General features: G+C 39.3%; 1 protein-coding gene across 1 annotated transcript in view; it reads left to right on the top strand.

The window, feature by feature from the left end:
- The window catches only part of pde3b (phosphodiesterase 3B), an 80811-nt gene extending 67961 nt beyond the window's left edge, over nt 1–12850 (top strand). Inside the window, exons 13-16 of the mRNA XM_088334374.1 lie at nt 1518–1721; nt 4046–4207; nt 4294–4576; nt 9109–12850. Of these exons, the coding sequence (XP_088190500.1) occupies nt 1518–1721; nt 4046–4207; nt 4294–4576; nt 9109–9317 (858 nt within the window). The 3' untranslated portion in view covers nt 9318–12850. The remainder of the gene's footprint in view (nt 1–1517; nt 1722–4045; nt 4208–4293; nt 4577–9108) is intronic.
- Nucleotides 12851–20605: the final 7755 nt, after the last annotated feature.

Below are 20605 nucleotides of genomic sequence, written 5' to 3'. Positions count from 1 at the left end.
TTTCCTTCCACATCCCAAAAACATGCATGTCAGGTTAATCGGCCGGTCCAAATTGTCCCTAGGTGTGAATGAGCGATTGAGTTGTCTGTCTCTGTGTGCCCTGCGACTGGCTGGCAACCAGTTCAGGGTGTCCCCTGCCCACTGCCTTAAGATAGCTGGGATAGGCTCCAGCACCCCCGTGACCCTACTGAGGAAAAGCTGTGCAGATGGTGGATGGATATATGAAGTCAAACCACTCTTCACTGCCACTATACATTTTGCTTGTGTTAGTAGTTGGATTTCTCAACTTTATAACTGAAGTTTGAAGGTTTAGTGTTAGTATATAGTACGTTGCTTTTTTAATGTTCACAATTCTATTTGTCTCTCTAACCCTGCACTTCCAGCTAAAGAAACACATTCTATATATTTTAAAAGAACTACAACATTTTAAAAAGACCAGATCTCTGTAGGGGGCGTTACTGAGAAACAATACTTACTTTTAAAAATGAAATAACTAGTAATTCTGGTAAGCAAGATTACTGACTCCAAAAAGTAGCGTTTGACACTAAAAGTAACAATATAACCTTTATGCTCTCATTAGGCCAATCCCCTCAAACTGCTGTAAAATAGCCACATAATAAAAAAACAAAACTTGTTCACCAATCTGTTGAATTAGTAAACCCTTACACGTACAATCTTGAGAGTTTGCAGACACTTAGTCAAGACACTCCATTTATGCGCTTCAAACCACTCAAAGATCCCCTTCTCCATTTCTGGCTACTGCCCTATACGTTTTCTTTTTTCTCCAGGCATGATGTTTTGCAAAAAATATTTCACAAGTAACAGGACCAAAATTCTGCACACTTTTACTGTAAATTCCGTTTACTTTTGCCCCATTGATTTCCCGTGGGTTTATTGTTCCTGTATAAGTCACAATCCCCTTTACTGCCTACCTTTCGCTACTAGTGACATACAAGCCAATATGCTCATATAAGCTAACACATGTTTTCAGTATGTTGTTTAATGGATGCAAGTATATACGATAGGAAGACTATCTTTATGAAGAGAACATTGTCGTTCACTGTGCTTCAGACACAGCATCTATAACTGTATTTAGTTTTACTTTTTCAGTAAATCAAAACATGCACACGCTTTAGAGAATGTTCTGGCAGATAGAGGGTTGCACGCGGCACTGTGAGTAACGTAGGAGTGTATGCATTCAGGGGACACTGTAACATCTGATCTGCATTTGATAAGTCTCTGATTAACGCAGTAATGCACCATGTAGTAATTCATTGATAATTGGTTTCAGTACTCGTTACAGAGAAAAGTAATTGGGTTCCAAGAATGCCATCTTTTGCACCGCGTTAGTCTTCACACTGTCTATATGTAGCCTGGTATTCAGGTTTCAGCAAAGAAACTAAAAAAAAAACCACACATTTTCAAAACCTTTTTTATTTTATCTGGCCGTTTTAAAGTCTTTGTGTCGTATATATCCTGCTCTCACCTCGTGACTTTTTCCCTTGTGCACATGCCAGGCGGTGCTTTACAATGACCGCTCGGTGCTGGAGAATCACCACGCTGCGTCCGCATGGAACCTTTACCTGTCACGTCCAGAGTTCAACTTCCTGGTCAACCTGGATCACGTTGAGTTCAAGCGCTTTCGCTTCCTGGTTATTGAAGCCATTCTAGCAACAGACCTCAAGAAGCACTTTGACTTCTTAGCTGAGTTCAATTCGAAGGTGATTCTATTGATAACCAGTGAATTTTTATCACTTACCTGGAGACGTGTGTGTGTGTGTATAGAAGTGTATATGTATATACAGTGGGACCTCGGTTATCGCGGTTAATGGGGACCAAAACCACCCGCGAAATGTGAAAATCCGCGAAGTAGCGATGCCCCTTTTTTAAAATAAATAATTTTATTCCATTATTATTATTTTTTAGATCTGCGACGCTCTGAACCCGCGAACGTGGAACCACAAAGTAGCGACGCCCCTTCAAAAATGCTTTAAAAAAACAAAAACCCGCGAACGTCGAAGGGCAAAGTAGCGAGGTCCCACTGTATGTATATGTATATGTGTATATGTATACATGTACATGTATATGTATATGTATACCAGCTAGGTGGCCTTGGGGGTATGGCGCCCGCCCCAAGACTGGGAGGTTGTGGTTCAAGCCTCGGCCGAGTCATACCTAAGACTTCAACATTGGTACCCGTTGCCTCCCTGCTTGGCGTTCAGCATTAGGGGTTGGAATTGGGGGGTTTGGTCACCTAACGACTCCCAACACCTCAGTTGGGTTGAGCGAGGGGGCTGGGAATCCCCTCCTCTGAATTAATCTCCTAAAAAGAGTCAGAAATGACTCCCACTAGGGGGATATGGCTGTGGTATATATATATAATATATATATATATATATATATATATATATATATATATATATATTTACAGTAGTATGCAAAAGTTTGGGCACCCCTGATCATTTTCAAGATTTTCCTTTTACAAATCATTGGTTGTTCGGATCAGCAATTTCAATTAAATATATCATATCAGACAAACACAGCGATATCTGAGAAGTGAAATGAAGTTCATAGGATTTAAGAAAGGGGGCTGGATACTTCAACAGGACAAAGACCCCAAACACTGCTCAAATTCTACTACGGCATTCGTGCAGAGGAGGAACAAGTACAATGTTCTGGAATAGCCATCTCAACATCTCAGTCCCCAGACCTGAATATTATTGAAAATCTGTGGTGTAATTTAAAGCGGGGTGTCCAATGCTCAGAAACCATCAAACCTGAGTGAAGTAGAGATGTTTTAAAAACAAAAATGGTCAAAAATACATTCAACCAGGATCCAGACCCTCATTGGAAGCTATAGGAAGCGTTTGAAGGCTGTTATTTCTGCAAAAGGAGGATCTATTAAATATTGATGTAATTTTTCTGTTGGTTTGCCCAAAATTATGCACCTGCCTATTTTTGTTTAAGCAATTATTGCACATTTTCTGTAAATCCTATAAACTTACTTCTCAGATATCACTGTTTTTGTCTGCAATTTGATATATTTAACTGAAATTGCTGATTCGAACAACAAATGATTTATAAAGGAAAATCTTGAAAATCATCATGGGTGCCCAAACCTTTGCATACGACTGATTATATATATATTTATATGTATATCTCCAGGCCGTTTTTGGGGGGGTGTAGGTGTTTGCCCCCCTACATGAAACAGATAGCACGAGAAGCCACCTGATATGACTCAGATACAGCACGTTGATCATCTGGTCACTGTTGTTCTTCGGCCTAAAGCGAAATTTCGCTCGTGACAGATTAGCCGGACCTCAGTATTGACAGACCGCTGGTGTGACAATACTGATACTAGATCCTTAATTACTGGGGGAAAACTATTTTGTACAAAACACATTTCATCACTTGGGGCTTTGAAAAACAAGCTTTGCGGTGATGACGTTACTCCCTTTCTTTCTTGGCAGATGAAATGCCCAAAGGCTCATTGTCCGGCAAAAACTTTCATTAAAAAATGAATGAGTTATATTAGGTTACATTGATAAATAAATAGGAAATTTAATAAAATTTATCCATTAAAAATACATAAATATTCAATAAAATGGTCAAATAAAATACACAAATAAATAAATACATAAATATTTCAATAAAACATGTGAAATGGTGACGTACTCACTGTCCGGATTAACTCGCTTATATGATTCCATTAAAATGGTTTCGTTGTACCAAACTTTTATTCCCTAGTACCAAACTTTTAGTGCCAAGTGAGCCACTAGTTATTAATGAATAACTAGTTCTAGTCATTTATGTTGCTTTTTCAACTTCTCGGGCAAATCATTCATGGTGGGCAAAATATGTAAATCATTTTTGTTTCTTCTAATCTACCAAAAGGCTTGGCATAGGTAAGGATAATAGTTCACAAAAGCTATGTCCTTAAAAACGCGCTTGAGAACCACTGGCCTAACTCAATAAGGCATTTAGTAAGATGTGAATGATTTAGAATGCCGATGGCTTTAATAAGTATCCTGTTTGTGACATCTAGGTCAATGATGTGAACAGTCCAGGAATTGACTGGACCAATGAAAATGATAGATTGCTGGTATGTCAAGTGTGTATCAAGCTGGCAGACATCAACGGACCAGCCAAAGTCCGTGACCTACACTTGAAATGGACCGAAGGCATTGTCAATGAATTTTATGAGCAGGTTCATGCTAATATTTTATCCACAATAATTTCACCAACAATTTAGAATAAAACTCATCGCTAACTCACCAACTCTTATTCTTGCAGGGTGATGAAGAAGCTGCCCTGGGCTTACCCATCAGCCCTTTCATGGACCGCTCCTCCCCACAGTTGGCAAAGCTGCAGGAGTCTTTCATAACGCATATTGTCGGCCCACTATGTAACTCGTATGATGCCGCCGGCCTGCTTCCCGGCCAGTGGTTGAACCAAGACGGATCGGACGAAGACGACGAGGGCCATGTGGATTTGGACACTGAAGACGATGAAGATGATGATGATGATGAAGAAGAAGAGGAGGATTTGGATGATCTCGAAGAGGAGCTGAGGCCAAGTGAGTCAACTATAAAACTAACTTGCTTAACTTCTGCTTATTTTGTTGAGGAAACTCTCCCTGATTACTTTATTTTTAAATGAGAGAGTCGCTTTCAAGGAACCATTATTTTCATGGAGCTTAGTCCATCTGATCTGAGACCATTCATCATAGCATAGTTTTTCATTTTTCGTGGTATACAACTTAAAAATTGTCTACTACAGTAATTTGTTGTCAAAATTAATGGGGACCGAACCCCCTGCAAAATGGGAAACACAATTGCTGTTGAATGAATGTACTTCATTTTCATTGTAATAAAGTCTAGCAAAATTGGAAAGCTTCTCCTTTCAGTGCAAGATAGCGATTTAGAGAGCATTGGATATCCTCGTTTTGAGCCAGGTCTCCGCAATGATTAAAATGCAACCGTCCCAGATATAGTGGTCAATGGAACTGGCTTTTGTGAGATACCGGCTCAGCGGGGGTAGCCTGCGAGAGTTTTTACGTAGCCTAGCCTTAGTAGTTGGCTGGATCTGCAGCACCGCTATTGCCTTCTCTCTTAAAGCTGTCCCAGTCGCTTCCCGAACCCAATGATAATCCACATAGCAACCGCTGGTGGTCACCATTCATATGCGCCCTTCTAACTTTTCTCAGAGTCTGTTTTAATCGACAAATTTATTTTCAATGTAACGAGCCGCTAAAAGCTAGCTGCTGCAATGCGTAGCAGTTTGTTTTGCTGGCCACATTGACTTGAGTCCGCCCTGGTGTTTGACTGACCGAATACACCAGCCTATCACAGTCGCGCGCACAGGCAGTTACGCCCACCCAACACTTTCACACATACAACCCGACCCCTTGATAGCATTTGCTATGTTTTGTTGGCTATAGATCCTAATGCACAATATGTTTATCGATGATAATATAGACGATTCAATTCAAAATCTGCAAAGCAGTAAACCAGTGATTTTCAACCACTATGCCAAGACACACTAGTGTGCCGTGAGAGATCGTCAGGTGTGCCGAGAGAAATTATCCAATAATAATAAAAATAATAATTTCCTTTGTATTGTCATTCTTTGTAACAATGTACACAGAACGAAATGTCGATACACCTGACCCGTTGTAGCGAGTCGATACAGCCGCAGCCAACAGCGGGCGCCGCCATTATACCAATTATGTATGTCTCGGCCGAGGCGCGAACCAGCGACCTCCCAGTCTCAAAGCGGGCACACTACCATCTAGGCTACTGAGCAATGCCACCTATTACATTTTAAAATTCATAAAACATTCATGAATAATTTTCTGCAAATTGTCAATTGTCTGTGCTGTAAAAACCGGGGGTATTATAAATTATTTTGTAATTAAACATACTGTTTAGTGTCATTTTATAACATTTCTGGTTATTGGTGTGCCGCAAAATCTTTCCTACGTAAAAAACATGTCCTGGCTCAAAAAAGGTTGAAAAACACTGTAGTAAACCAATGACAACCGAAGTGATAAGTACTGAGAGATTGCTGTATACTTCCATCCATCCATCCATCCATTATCTGCACCGCTTATTGTATTTATTTATTCAGCCAGTTTAAACCATAAACATAATATATACAAGAAATCATTTAACACGCAAACACTCAATAATGAGTTAAATAATAGATTTAAAAGAATAAAAAGAAGAGTAAAAAAGATATTGTAGTGTATAATACAAGGTAATTATATTATATATAATTATATAGAATAGTTTAAAAAGAAAGAATATGTAAATATCAAGACTAGAGTAGAATGGGTTGAAGGAGCGCCGTTGGCATAATAATACTATACATAATAACCTAAATCAATTCCCGTTGAACATACGGATAGCGGAAGGGTAAAAACTCTTTAAGACGTGAAGTCTTGCTCGCAATGGAGCGAAGACGGCGACCTGACGGCAGGTTATCAAAGTACCTGCAAGCAGGGTGACTGGGATTGTCTATAATTTTTAGTGTCCGTTTTCTAGTTCGATCGATGTAGATACTTTGCAGGGACGGGAGGCCAGTACCTATTATTTCCTCTGCCGTCCTCACTACTGATTCCATCTTTGACAATACTTTCTGATTGACGCGACCAAACCAAACTGTAATTGACCTAGTTAAACCGGATTCAATGATAGCACGATAAAAATTGACTAGAATGGATTGAAGGACTCCGAATGATTTGAGTTGACGAAGGAAGTAGAGCCTTTATCTGGCTGACTTTAGAATATCAGTACCATTGACAGTCCATGTGAGGTCAGCTGACAAGTAAGTACCCAGAAACTTGAATGAATGGACCAGTTTATCGGGGCCTGGTGATTTCCTCTCTTTCAACCTTCCGAAATCATGTCTTACCTCCTCTTCACTGATCATCAAAGGATTGTGGTCCTCGGTCACCAGGGCTGGCACTGGAGTACTACTATTGTCCTTGTCAAATCGGGCATAAAAGTCATTGAGCTGATCTGGTAGAGTAGCGTCCACATTACCAATAGTCTTCTTTGGTCCTTTGTACTGAGTTATGAGCTTCAAGTTTGACCATAGAGCTCTCGAGTCCTGAGTGTCGAATTGTACCTCTACCCTATCGCGGAATGAACGTTTGGCGGCCTTAACACCCTTTGTCAACGCTGATTTCACTTGGCGGTAAGCGTTGGGGTCCGAGTCCTTGTGTCTATTGGCGGCGTCCTTGGCAACGATCAATTTCCGGATGGACTTGTTAAACCATGGTTTTGAATTGGAGTACTGAGTTTTGGACGTAGTAGGTAGACAAAGCTCCTGGCAGAAACGTACGTAATCTGACACTGTGTCCATGTACTCGTTGATGTCATTCCTGTGTTTGAGTACTTCCCAGTCCGTGCACTTAAAACATCCACGCAGTTTATCCACATCAGCTGGTGACCAGGTCAGATAGGTACGTTTGGTAGGTGGAACTTGCTTGAGCTTTTGTTTGTAGGCGGGTATGAATAGTACCGTGGAGTGATCGGAATTCCCCAGACTTGACCGGTTGACAGATTTGTACGCCTGCTTCACTGGACAAAAACAGTGGTCGAGGATCTTGTACCCACGGGTTGGGCATGTGAGTTGTTGTTTATAGTTTGCTAGTACGGAACGAAGATTGGCCTGGTTGAAATCCCCTAATACTATGGATAGGGTGCTGGGATCTTTGTTTTCGTACTTGGATATAGTGCTTGCTAATCCTTTTAGTGCGACATCGACGTCAGCCCTGGGGTGGATATATACTGCGGTGAGGGTCACTGATGAGAAATCACGAGGACGATAGAACGGACTGCATTTAATGGTCACGTATTCCAAATCAGCAGAACTTCCACTGGATATAATCCGAGCATCCGTACACCAGCTGTCGTTCACCAAAAAACACTCCGCCTCCTCGGGATTTACCTGTGATATCTGTGTGCCGATCCTGACGGAAAATCGTAAATCCCGGCGGCTGGACTAATGAATCAGGCTCTGATAGTTTCAGCCAAGTTTCAGAAAAACAAAGATTGTTACAATCACGGACATCTTTCTGGGTATGCATCCTCATAACCCATCAGTTTTGTTATAAAGCCTCTGAACGTTAGCAAGCACTATACTAGGAATAGGAGTACGTCCATTTCTTCTTCTGGCTTTCCACCTCTTCTTCCCCGTTTACGGGTTCGAACCCGACGACTCTTGTTCCTAATTTCGGCATTAAAATTGTCAATTTCCGATAAAAGTGGGGGGTTAAAAGGCGTAACATCCACAGGGCGTAGTAACAGTAGTTCCTCTCTAGAATATTGCACGATAGAGTAGGTTGTAGAGATAAAGAAAAGCAATAAAATGAAGAAAAATATGAGAGCTCGATGTGACGCGTCGCCTTCGACCGGCGCCGGGACAGCGCGACGTGACGTCATCACCACGCTTATCCCCAGTACGGTCGCGGGTATACTGGAGCACATCACAGCCATCTTCGGGCAATGGGCAGGAGACACCCTGACCTGGTTGCCAGACAGTTGCAGGGCACACAGAGACGGACGATTCAGTCGCTCCCTCATTCAAAACTAGGGACAATATGGACCGGCCAATTAATCTGACATGCATGTTTTTGGAATGTGGGAGGAAACTGGAGCGCCCGGAGGAAACCCACGAAAGCACGGGCAGAACATTCAAACTCCACACAGGAGGTTCGATCTCATGACCTCAGAACTGTGCCGCACATGCGCTAACCACTGTCCCGCCGTGCTGCCCTACTGTATTCTTATTTTGATTAAATATGCTTAATAGAATTTATATATCAAGAGTTTCTTAGGGTATCATGTTAGAGAAGTTGCTTATCAGTACAATTGTAGGTTTGAAATGTCATTTCTTTTTCTAATTTCTTTTTTGTGGGGTAAGATTTCATTTTCTTGTTTTGATTTTGAATATGTCTTCCCTGCAAGGAAAAAATGAAATGGGTGGTTGTCATACAAAGGCTTCAGGCTTCTTCCTTTGGGCACATGCTTAAGTGTGATCTGATTTGAACTAATCAGTGCGCAAACATTCACTTGGTTGCTTTTCTGGTTTCTTCTGCAGAAAGGAGGAAAAGGCATCGCCGGTTGTTCTGCAACATAATGCAGCACCTGACCGAAAACCACAAAGTGTGGAAGAAGGTCATCGAGGAGGAGGAGAAGAGCAAAGACGAGCAGCAGCAGCCTGACAGCCTGCCGAGCAGTATGGCCACGTCGCCTTCAGATGACATCCAGGTCATTCAGGAAGAGGAGGAGGGCGAGGAGCGTCAGTAACTTGTGGAAGAACAAACGGAAAGGGCTGCAAAAGAAAAAGTCTTTCAGCCAACAGCTTTTCACACACTGACATGCACAACTATTGCATATTTCATCCCTCACCCACACTCAACACTGTGCAGTCATTTTTTGGGACAAACGAAAACAAAAGAAGGCCTTACCACTGTGAGCGGATCCCTGCTACAACAGTGGGAGTCCAACTCCAATGCACTTTCAACCCCATGGAGCAGCTCCAAAACAGAGAAGTAGAAGCAGCACCGCAAGTGAGGTTGCAGGTGTGGGACGAGACCGTCGGGTTTCTCAGATGAACTTGGCTGTAACGATGCCTTGAATGCAAAGCGCTTACACATCCCCCTAGGTACAAAACAAGTCGTGACTATCGAGAAAAACGAAACGAAAAAAAAAAGCGGTAGAGAATGAAACAAGCAGGCAACGTTGGAGACTCCATCGACACCCTTTACCAAAGTGAACAATTCACACGTGGAAAGACGAGACCGTGACTCTTTCAGCTTAAGTTTCGGGTTTATTTTTTGTAATTCTATAAATATATATATAGATATATATAGAGAGATATACAGTATATCAAATGTGCCTGTTTGAACCTTTACCGAGTCCATATTGGCCCTGGGCCTTGACTTGCGTAGTTCTCTCTCTCCTTGCTGGTGACACGAAAACACTGTATGACACTCAGTCGCAGAGACATGAATTGTTGACTGATGATTAGCATTATTTTACCGGCGCCATTTTTGATGCCGTTAATCATGTGTGCCACCCCCTTTGTTGTTTTCTTTGCTACGGTGTTTTTTTCCTCTTTCATGAATGTGTGATTATCTTTTCAGAAGAATGTGGTAGAGCCTTCGTAGAAAGGAAGCACATTTGTAATTATTTTGTAGTATATGATTTGTGCGTGCACTTCTGTGCTTTCATTAATGTCCTCTGGTGTCACATTCAAGTCAGGGATGCTTTCTCAATGAATGGATTTTTGATTTCCAGTTGATGAGATTTTTTGCAAGGTTACTCAGGATTCATGCAGGAATGCATTTTGAGATGGAACAGTCTTTAAGGGAAGCACGTGTTGGAGTTGAGCAAACAGGTTGACTGTAAAGAGACGAAAAGTGAATCCTCTGATATGTGACGGATTGCGTCGTCGCTTTTCTGTTCTTTTCCTTCGTACACTCACTGGAAAAGCACTTGCATTGCCACAGTACATTGACCGGGTGCCTCTTTTCAACTGACATTTTTATCTACATTGGTATCTTGAGATGTGAATTCCATTTGTAAACATCTTCCCTCATTGAAATAAATGGAAAAGCAGTTAAAACTCTTATATTTTAGTTCATAAAAGTACTGAGTAGAGGCCTAAGACATCCAGCCTAGCCCAGCCCGACCCAGCTCAAGCCCAACCAATGAACTTGTTATGCAGGACCAAGCCCAAAGCAAACACAAAATTTCACATTTTTAATCATGAGGACTTAGTAGGAGAGGTGGTCATGGCCGATCCCTTCCCCACTTCCAGATGAATAAAGAACAATGATGGGTGGATAATCAAAAATGAAGTCGGCTGGAGACGAGCCCGACCCGGACATGATTATTGACATTTTAGGCCTGATCTGACCTGTTTTTCAGTTCTGGCTCGGGCTGAGGGTGTTACCTTTACAGAGGAGTAAACACAAAATTTTCAAGTTTATTCTGCTTCAATAAATGCTTCAATTCAAGTATTTTTGACCACTTGGGGGCACCATATCCTAACTTTTTTCCAAGCGTGTAGTGTTTATGCTCTTGGTGCCCCAGCTTGGGGGCCATTTGCAGTCTACCTAGCATTTTCAGTGACTTGCAGAATATATGAAAAAAAAATCCTCTTGCCCCCCAAAATTGGGAATATTTAGTTTTGACATTAATTGCAGTAAAATGTTAAAATCCAATAATGCAAATTAACCATATACAATCTTTACACATAAATAAAAAGTTGAACCAAATGGCAGAACAGTGCTGTGTGAAATATTGTTATTTTGCTATATTTGTTACTTCATACTCTGGTGAAATAAGAAAAATTGACGTGACGATATTTATTTCATCTTTAAATTTTCTTAATAACAAAAATAATCTAACTAATAACCAAAGTAATCTGACTAAAATCATTAAAATACATGCTCATTCTTATTTTACAAGTAAAAATTTTGAAATTAAGTAAAAAGGGAAAATCATACATTAAGTGAGCTCAATTTTCTGCCAAAAGAGTATACATTTATTTTTGCAAAGTAAAGAATCCCCTTTATTTGTTTTAAAAAAAGTTATTTTGGGGTTTTTTTTTTGCAGCTTCAGATCCATATTTGTTGTCTGCAAAATGTACTTGAGGTGAGCACAATTTTCTGCCAAAGGGGATGCATCTATTTTTTACAGAATACTTTTTTAAATGCATTCGATCATTTTTATGAAGTTCGAAATTAACTCTTATCAAAGTATTTGTGTTTCCGTTTAAAAAAAAAATTACAGTTACCTTTATTCAAAAAAGGTGGCTAGTGTTTCTTTAAAATGTTTTCCTGTATATGGCCCCCAGAGGGAAAAGTTTGAAAATTAAAGGTATTTGCATATTTATGCGTTATTGATTGATTTCCCCAATATATATAAGCATCAAGATTCATTGTGTATGCTTAAAATACTACTCTTAATTCTCATTGTCGTACGTTAACTTGACAGTACAGCACGCCTAACCAAATTTTCTGGTTTGAATTCAAAACAAACCAAATCCAAAATAACAGCCTGTATCTCAAATAACTCTTGAGTTTAATCACCTGTATCTCAAGCCACCACTGTAACAGTTCTTCGACCAGCGTGAAAACGGGACCCAGTTTTTTTTGTTTTTGCTTCCCTTTTTTTATAATCTTGGCATTCCAGTTGATGAAAATGAAGGCATAATTGTTGCCTCTAACCAATCCAATTGAGGTAGTTACATTTTTGAAGATTCACAAAAAAAAATCAGTCCACTTAATGTGTTTATTTTAATACCGGTCAAGTGTTTAGCCACTGTACAAACATAATATGTGCATAAATCTATATTTTTGAATGATCAACTGAACACATCCATTTTCTGCACACACACATACTAGTAAAATGAGGTTCAGTCTTAGTTTTTTTTTTAGGTGTGGAGCTTTTGATGTTTTTCCTTGTGTTGTGTCCATTCTGTCTGCAACTTTCATCAATTCTCCTACACTTGTGCCAAACGATCTGTGCCGTGATAATTTCCAGTATTGTCAAAGGAGTAGCGAGCGTAGCAGGTCTGGACTCAGGTCAGCCATATTCTTTTTAATTGAGTCATCCAAACCCCCAGACCAGAAATATCTGCTTTCCTCAGTGTTTTGAACCACAGGATCGCCCGAGGATTGTGCCATAAAAATCATCAATGGAGTTTGCCATGTGTGGCGCCCATAAAAGTGCTTTTCTTTCTATTGTAACCGTTCCCCCTCATCAACACTATGGGAACAGCTGATTTTTGTTGTTATTTATAGCTGTCATAAAACACCATCCTTCAAGTACTTGAGCTTCTTGTTGATTTTTATCATTGTGTGTGTGTGAGTGGGTGAGGACTTTTGAGTAATCAATGGGAAGTCAACTGTTTACGTGCAGGGTTTGTACGGGTCCTTGAAATCCTTGAAAATGCTTGAATTTTAATGTTTTTTCAAGCTTTGAAAAGTGCTTGAATTTTGGGTGAAATTATCTTAAATGATTGAAATCGTTGCCGTGTTTCTCGACAAGTTTGCTTAAAATGGATACGGAGAGTTATCTCTAGTGGCTTTGCTGTACCATTGCATTTCTTCTTCCCTCGCGAGTAATTGAAGCTGGTATTAGTTTGTACGGTATTGTCATATGAAGCCTCGTTGTGACCAAGAGGCCAGGTGCCTAAACAGGGCACAATGAAATGTGTATTAGTGCAAGCATTACGTATCAATTCTGGGCATTTGTAAACGGTGGTGCAAAAAAATTTAAGAATGTTGTTTGCCAGTGATAATTTGTAATGGGAATAACTTTCCTGCAACTGAAAACATAAGCATTGTTAAAAACAGTCATTTTTGCTCAAGACCTATAAAAAACAAATATATTTGCGACTTAAGTTCTAAAAATCATGTATCTTGATTAAAAATTGCATATATGAATCGCAGATGTATTTTCGGCTATGCATGATTTACTAAGGCTTTCTTTTCTTTTAATGGTGCTTGAGTAATTTTAAAATAAGCTTTGAAAGTCCTTAAAAAGTGCTTGAATTTGGCTATAAAAAAAGTATAAAAATCCTGTATCTGACAAGTGGATTTTCGTAATATCAGGATCAGCAACCCAAAATGTCAAAAGCCATGACAAACTGAAATAAAAAAAAACATCTGAAGCTGCAAAAAAATTACAAACCTTATTTAAATCAAAAGAAAAAGGAGATTCATATAAGTTTGGAACTAGTTGCAAAGCACAGTCGGTGTGAGAAAAGACTGAAATGTCTCTCCAACTTTATTCAACATCTTCCTGGAGAGGTTCATATCTGAAGCAACATTGTCAGTATTGGGGGACACAACATCGCTAACCTCCATTGTGCTTATTATATTGCTGGATTGGCATGAGAAGAACAGGAGACCACAAACATCACTGTCAACAACAGAGAGACAGAACCTGTCACCAAAATTAAATATCTTGGATCAGTCATTGAAGAGTAGGGGACAGAACCAGAAATCATGGTCACAATGGCTCAAAACACCAGCCGCATTTGCCAGACTTCAACCCATCTGGAGCGGCAAGAACATAGCAGTGAAATCAAAGATAAATTTCGAACATGACAAAAGCAAAAACAAAACAAATCGAGAAAAACAAACAATGTTAACGTATGTTCAAACGGGAGTAGGGATATAAGCGTATGCTTTTCAAATCCTACCCCCTGACTTCCTAAACAATTGCATCCCACATCTAGATCCCCCTCTGTATTTAAATGTAAAATAACTGAATATACATTTTAACATTGGCTCTGTGGATACAGTCACTTCATCATCCATCACCATCACTACAGTGGAACCTCGGTTCTCGACCATAATCCGTTCCAGAACCCTGTTCGAAAACCGATTTGGTCGATCACCGAAAATCGTTTTTCCCATTAAAAGTAATGTAAAATCGTTTTAATCCGTTCCAACACCCTGAATATTTACCAAGAACGTAAACATGAAGCTAACCCAGGCTAATCGTACGCTCGCGTTAGCGTAATCTTCTGTACGAAAGATTACGCTAACATGAACGTGTAAAAATAAAAAATAAATGATTATGAATAGGATTTCTTACCTTTGTGGTGGACGGTGGGGAGAGAAAAATCATCAAAAGTTTTTCAACCTCTTCCAAAACTTGCGGCAGTTGCTTGCTTATAGCGCTAACTTCCTTAGCTGCATCACTCCATTTCACAGCCTCCTTATTCTTTACTATCGTACTGATAGTAGATTTAGCCATGCTGTATTCACTAGCAAGATCGGAAATTCGTACACCTCTTTCATATTTAGCTATTATGTCTTTCTTAAAGGCAATAGTTGGAAGAACAACTTGTTTTGTTTTTTCACCTGTCCTGCTTGCACCGACCTTCTTCGGAGGCATAATTAGGGGCTAAAACACCCGTACGCCGCTCAGCATCGCACCCTAGCATACCGGCGTTCAAACTCCGATTTTTTGACCCAACAGCAAAGCAAGAATTTCTCGAAATTTTTGGTCGAACACCGATTTGTCCGAACTGAGAGGCGTTCGAAAACCGAGGTTCCACTTTACTTCCATCACTTTATTTACCATTATCATTACTGTCTCCTTACATATTATATAATAAGTGTATCTGTTTTGATAACCATTCATTCATTTAAAGATCAGACTCACACAAGCGCTGGTTATTTCCATTTTCCTCTACGCTTGTGAGACAGCAAAACTGAAAAAGAAAATCCAGGCCGTGGAGATGCAATGCTACAGGAAACTCCAAGGTATCAGCTACTTAGCCCATGTGACAAACGAAACATCACGTAACACCATCAGAGGGACCCTACTCTGTGCAGACGAAAACTTCAGTTGTATGGTTACATAACAAGATCATCAGGACTGGCCAAAATCATTTTTCAGGGCAAGGTTCAAGGGGGGACGGGGAGAGTTAAACCAAGAAAAACTGGGCTGACAACATCAAGGAATGGACCAGGTCCAACTTTGCCAAGACCCATAAACAGGCCAGGGACCATCAACAGCGGAGAAAGCTGCGTCACCATTCGCGCCCCGTTGATCGATGTTGTCAAGGATCCCTAAACCTTGATTGAATGGTATGTCAAATAAATGTGACAACTATTTATTGTAAGTTAACTCATTATACACAGTACTTGTGAATTGAAAAGGGCACTAGAGATATTATAGAATAAATGTAACTGAGATTAGGACATTTTTGTGATCATTTCTTTTCCAATTGCACTCTTAGGCTTTGATGTGGAAACACTGCCATGTAGTGACCTAGGTCTTCATTTGGCCGGTATGAAAGTCGAAAAGCATTGTGGTAGCGGTTGTTTTTGGTCAAAGCATGCTTCACTCATTTTTTTTAGACAAATTTTAAGCTCTTGTAGGCAACATAAAATCATGTGGCGAGCCGACAGTTTTGGGCCCTTGGGCCATGAGTTTAACACATATATTCTAAAGACACCATATTTCACTCGCTCATATGTTTTCACTTCCAAACCTTTTTGACAACGCTTTAGGGAGCCACCAGGGCAGCGCTAAAGTCTCAGGTTGCTGACTCCTGTACTAACATTTTGTACACATCTTACCTTTTCACAGACAAAGAGTTACCATGAATTCAGGACTACAAAATGCAACTTTTTTACCCTACAATTTAAACACTGTGGGTTACAATATCTCTCATCTCATCTCATTAGCTGCACCGCTTATCCTCAGTAGGGTGGCGGGGGTGCTGGAGCCCATCCCAGCAATCATCAGGCAGTGGGCATGGGACACCCTGAACTGGTTGCCAGCCAATCGCAGGGCACACAGGGACAGACAACTCGCTCGCTCATTCACACCTAGGGACGATTTCCACCAGCCAATCCACCTGAAATGCATGACTTTGGAATGTGGGAGGAAACCGTAGTGCCCGGAGGAAACCCATGCAAGCACGGGGAGAACATACAAACTCCGCACAGGAAGTCCGGTAGCTGGATTTGAACCCACACAGGAGGTTCCCAAGACCTTAGAACTGTGCCGCACAAGCGCTAACCACTGTGCCGCCGTGCTGCCCGGCTTACAATATGATGCGGCTTATTCTTTTTTGTTGCTGCGAGAGGCAGATAGTTTCAAGTGTATGGACTGCAATTTGCAATTTTACCGTAACACGGTTACATTTTATTTCACTTGTTTGGTTCCGCAGTCATTTTTATATTTCAGAATTTCCTGTTTTTTTTACACTGGCAGGGTGTTATTCAATGGCTAAAAGTCCCGAGTTACCATCTCTATCAGTGTGGATAAGCCCCCTCAAGTCTCTTTACTCACAGGGTTGGTCTGTGCCTTGCCACAATCACATTTCATTTCTAACACTACTTTGTTGTCATCGTATTTTATTTTATTTTTGTGTGTTTATCTAGGTATTTTGGGTTGTTGAGTGGGGAAAAGGAGGGGATTTTATTATCATATCGTACGCTGAATTTTTTATTCAGCGCTTTGAGTGGCAATTTATTGCCTGAAAAGTGCTCAACAAAAAAATCTTATTTCATTTGAATTTTTATAGCTCCAGGCAAATTTGTTGGTCTTTTTGATCCAATATGACTCTCTCAACATTTTGGTTTGCCAACCTCTGCCTTAGCCTATTGGTTATATTTTGAGAATTACTATCCATGCCAACCTTTCAATATTAACAACCAGTAGATGTTATCACACACTTTGTTTTTATGCATAAAAACACATTCTGTTTTGGAAATACTAAAAATCAGACAAAAATGTACTTGTTTGAAACCAGAAGGGCAAACTTTTACCAAAACAGAAATCTACCCCCATCGCTGTAGTGGCTTATTCAAGCACAAAGACTTAAGGATAAAGCAGCCGTGGACTAAAAAGCTAGTCTCCAGTCGAGATGTTTTATGAGTTGTTTAAATTAGAAAAAACTGTAGATTATTATTTTCAAATCTGTTTTTTTTTTTACGGGGAGAAAAGCTGTAGTCGAACGCATATAATGGGAGTGTTTATGTTACGTGCTACTCCGATTACAAGAAAAACCTTCTTATGTACACATTTTTAACTGTCAGAGAAATCACATCATCTATCCAGTCACTAAATAACCACATAGACACGTGGCAGCAATGTGCATTTTTATGTTTTCATATAAACCAAAACAGAATCCAACTGTACTTCATGTCTCAAGTAAAGATAGCAAGTCCTCTTGACTATGTTGCGGCTCTCAATAAGCCAATGATTTTTCAAGTACTGCCTAAGATAAGGGTGGGCAAACCAAGGCCTGCGGTCCACGTACGGCCGCCAGGATTTTTAATCTGGTCCGTGTAATTGTAAAAATATAATAATAATAATAATGATTATTTGTTGTAAAAAGTACCACTTATAAAAATATTTTGTTTATTGGGTTCCAACCTTGTCCCCCGTGTCCTTTTGTATGTTCTCCAACCTCCCAATAAAAATAAATGAAAAATTAATGTCCTGCAGCAAGGATAATATTCAAATAGCTAGCTACATTTTTCTGTACTTGATATTCTCATTCATCATGATATAGCATGTACATGTAAATGTCTGCATGTATATTTATTCATAAATACTGTCCATATGATAAAACTTGAATATGCCTACATTATCTTTTTTCTTCACGTAATTCCGAAGTATCTGATTTGACACTCTGTACAAAAAATCTAATCAATCATTTTTCATCCTTGTAGGGACCCTCTGCCAATTTCTTTTTACCTATTCAGGCCCACAATTTAAAAGGTTTGCCCACCCCTGGCACAACACATCTTCAAAATTTAACGACACAAAATATTTTTTGTTTTAAAAAAATGTGCTTTTTCTTTAATATATATATAATACCTGTCAAATTATACAGTTTCCCCTTATCCTATGCGTTTTTTGTTTTTTTTTTATCATTTCAAATTGTGTATGCCAAAAAAAAAAAGTAGAACACGTTTTTTTGAAAATCTTATCCGGATCTTCTTGGTCACTGGAAAGACAACGTTATCATAAATTGTGAACATTGTCGCGGTACACTAGCAAAGGATATCCTCGATCAAGCATTTATTTATTTTTTGCATATTGTCCTGCCTTCCTCACTCCAATGCAGACATTGAGAGTTTTCCGCCATGTAAAGTGAATATGGAGTATAGGAAAACAATGGGAACAGATACCATAACATTTTTTGTGGCAAATTAAACTAAATTTTTCTGTTCTTGAAAAATGACATTACCGACAATTATTGGTTTTAGAGAAAAAGGCTAAAAACGATTACATTTTTAGTGCAATAGTTGAACTTAATTACTCTTGTTTTGGGAAATCACATATTAATTGTTATTGATATCATATAAACGATCGCCAATTAGCAAATAATTAATTTAAACATTTCTCCCTGGAATGGTGGCCTTATATATATATATATATATATATATATATAAGATTTCTCATGCGGTAATGCCATTACCAACATCTGATGAATTTGTTGGAAACATTACCGGAAAAAATATTGGATTTCAAAATGATATTGTATGCGATAGTGGCCGTACAGTAGGGCAGTACAGCCTTTATCGCAAATTAGGTATGTAAGTAGTGAAGGCCATTATCACAGGCCAACAGTTAAATTATGAAATTTAGAATATCAAAAGTTCCACTATCAAAATATTAATAAAATTATGATTAATTGAGATGGTTTTCCTAACTCCCATGCATTAAAAAAAAAACAGGTGTTAAATTTTTGCATAAAGTTGACGAATGGAAGTCTGCAAAATCCTGCTCTGCTACGTATGACAGACAAGACTAAATCTAGTGTGGAGAATAGGAACCAAGAAAGATGCTGAATGACTTTTTTTCTGTTGTTCATTTGGTAAATAAAATAAACTAATTTACACAAATGATCTTGGTTTTAATTATACGTAGTCTGTCTTTCTGTAAGTACATAAGTGTCGTGTTGTGTTTGTGAGGTTTATTATGACGTAATAAGAAAAATCGCATCATTAATAATAGGGTCATTTGGCTGAAGTTAACAGGTATGAGATATGTACTTAATGGCTGTATACAAATACTAGTACTGTTTGGGAAAAAAAGCATAACAAACAAACAAATGAAGCACCTAATAAGTACAGAAGAGCACCATTAATGAGAAAAAAGAAGTACAGGGCGTTCCAAAAGTCTTGGGCACATTTTGACATTGAATATCTCTGAAACCTTATAAGATATCGAACATATAAGATTAATTCAGAAATCCTGTAATCTCATTCTTTACATGGAATGTTCAAATATGTTCAATGTAAGGACCATTGGTCACACGACACACATAAAGCTAATAGTCAAATTCTTTCCTAAAGCCTCCCAGCATTGTATTGTCAAATGTTGCAACGGCTTCTGTTATTTGTTCCCTCTGCTCATCCACATCTCTTGGAATAGGGGGCGCAGAGACTAATCCTTTCACAAATCCCCTCAAAAGGGTATCAGGACATGAGATCGTGATCATTCAAATTTGTCATCTTCTGTTACATTTTAATACAAAAGTCACGACAAGCTCGTTTATCAGTCTCCTTCAACTGTTGGAGTAACGGAAGCTTGTAAGGCATCATGTGCAGTCGTCTTCTTAAGACACATCAATTGTTATAGGACATTGAAGTTCCCTACTGGCTCTTCTTAGCAATATACGGGGGCTCCATTGTAAAGGAGTTCGAACTTGTTCATTCATATCTTCTCAAGTTAAAGGTCATATTGTTCTTTTTGCTGAGCATAAAAAACCCATGTGTTAAGAATTTACTATACCATCTCTTTATTGACTTCATTTCTGTTGGCCCCTATCCAAATGCTCTGCCAAATGCACATCGAACAACAGTCCAAGATTCAGTTTTTGCAAATTCAAGCACACAAAATGCATAGTTGGTTGAGCGATAGCCATCAGAGAAATAAAAAAAATCAATTGCCTTCCAAAAACGTAATGTAATTAGCTTTAAAATGTCCCTGAGACTTTTAAAACACCCTGTATTTCAAAATATCCACCAGCTCTTGCATGAGCTTTCCTGGAGAAAGCTTTTAAAAAAAAAAATCGCTTTCCCGGGAGGCGGTGTCAA

This window comes from Urocampus carinirostris, chromosome 4 (assembly GCF_059441175.1).
Source record: "Urocampus carinirostris isolate Australia breed hairy pipefish chromosome 4, RoL_Ucar_1.0, whole genome shotgun sequence".
In the NCBI taxonomy this organism is placed as follows: domain Eukaryota; kingdom Metazoa; phylum Chordata; class Actinopteri; order Syngnathiformes; family Syngnathidae; genus Urocampus; species Urocampus carinirostris.
Note: the sequence above shows the minus strand (reverse complement) of the source record. Positions and strands in the feature narration are given on the sequence as shown.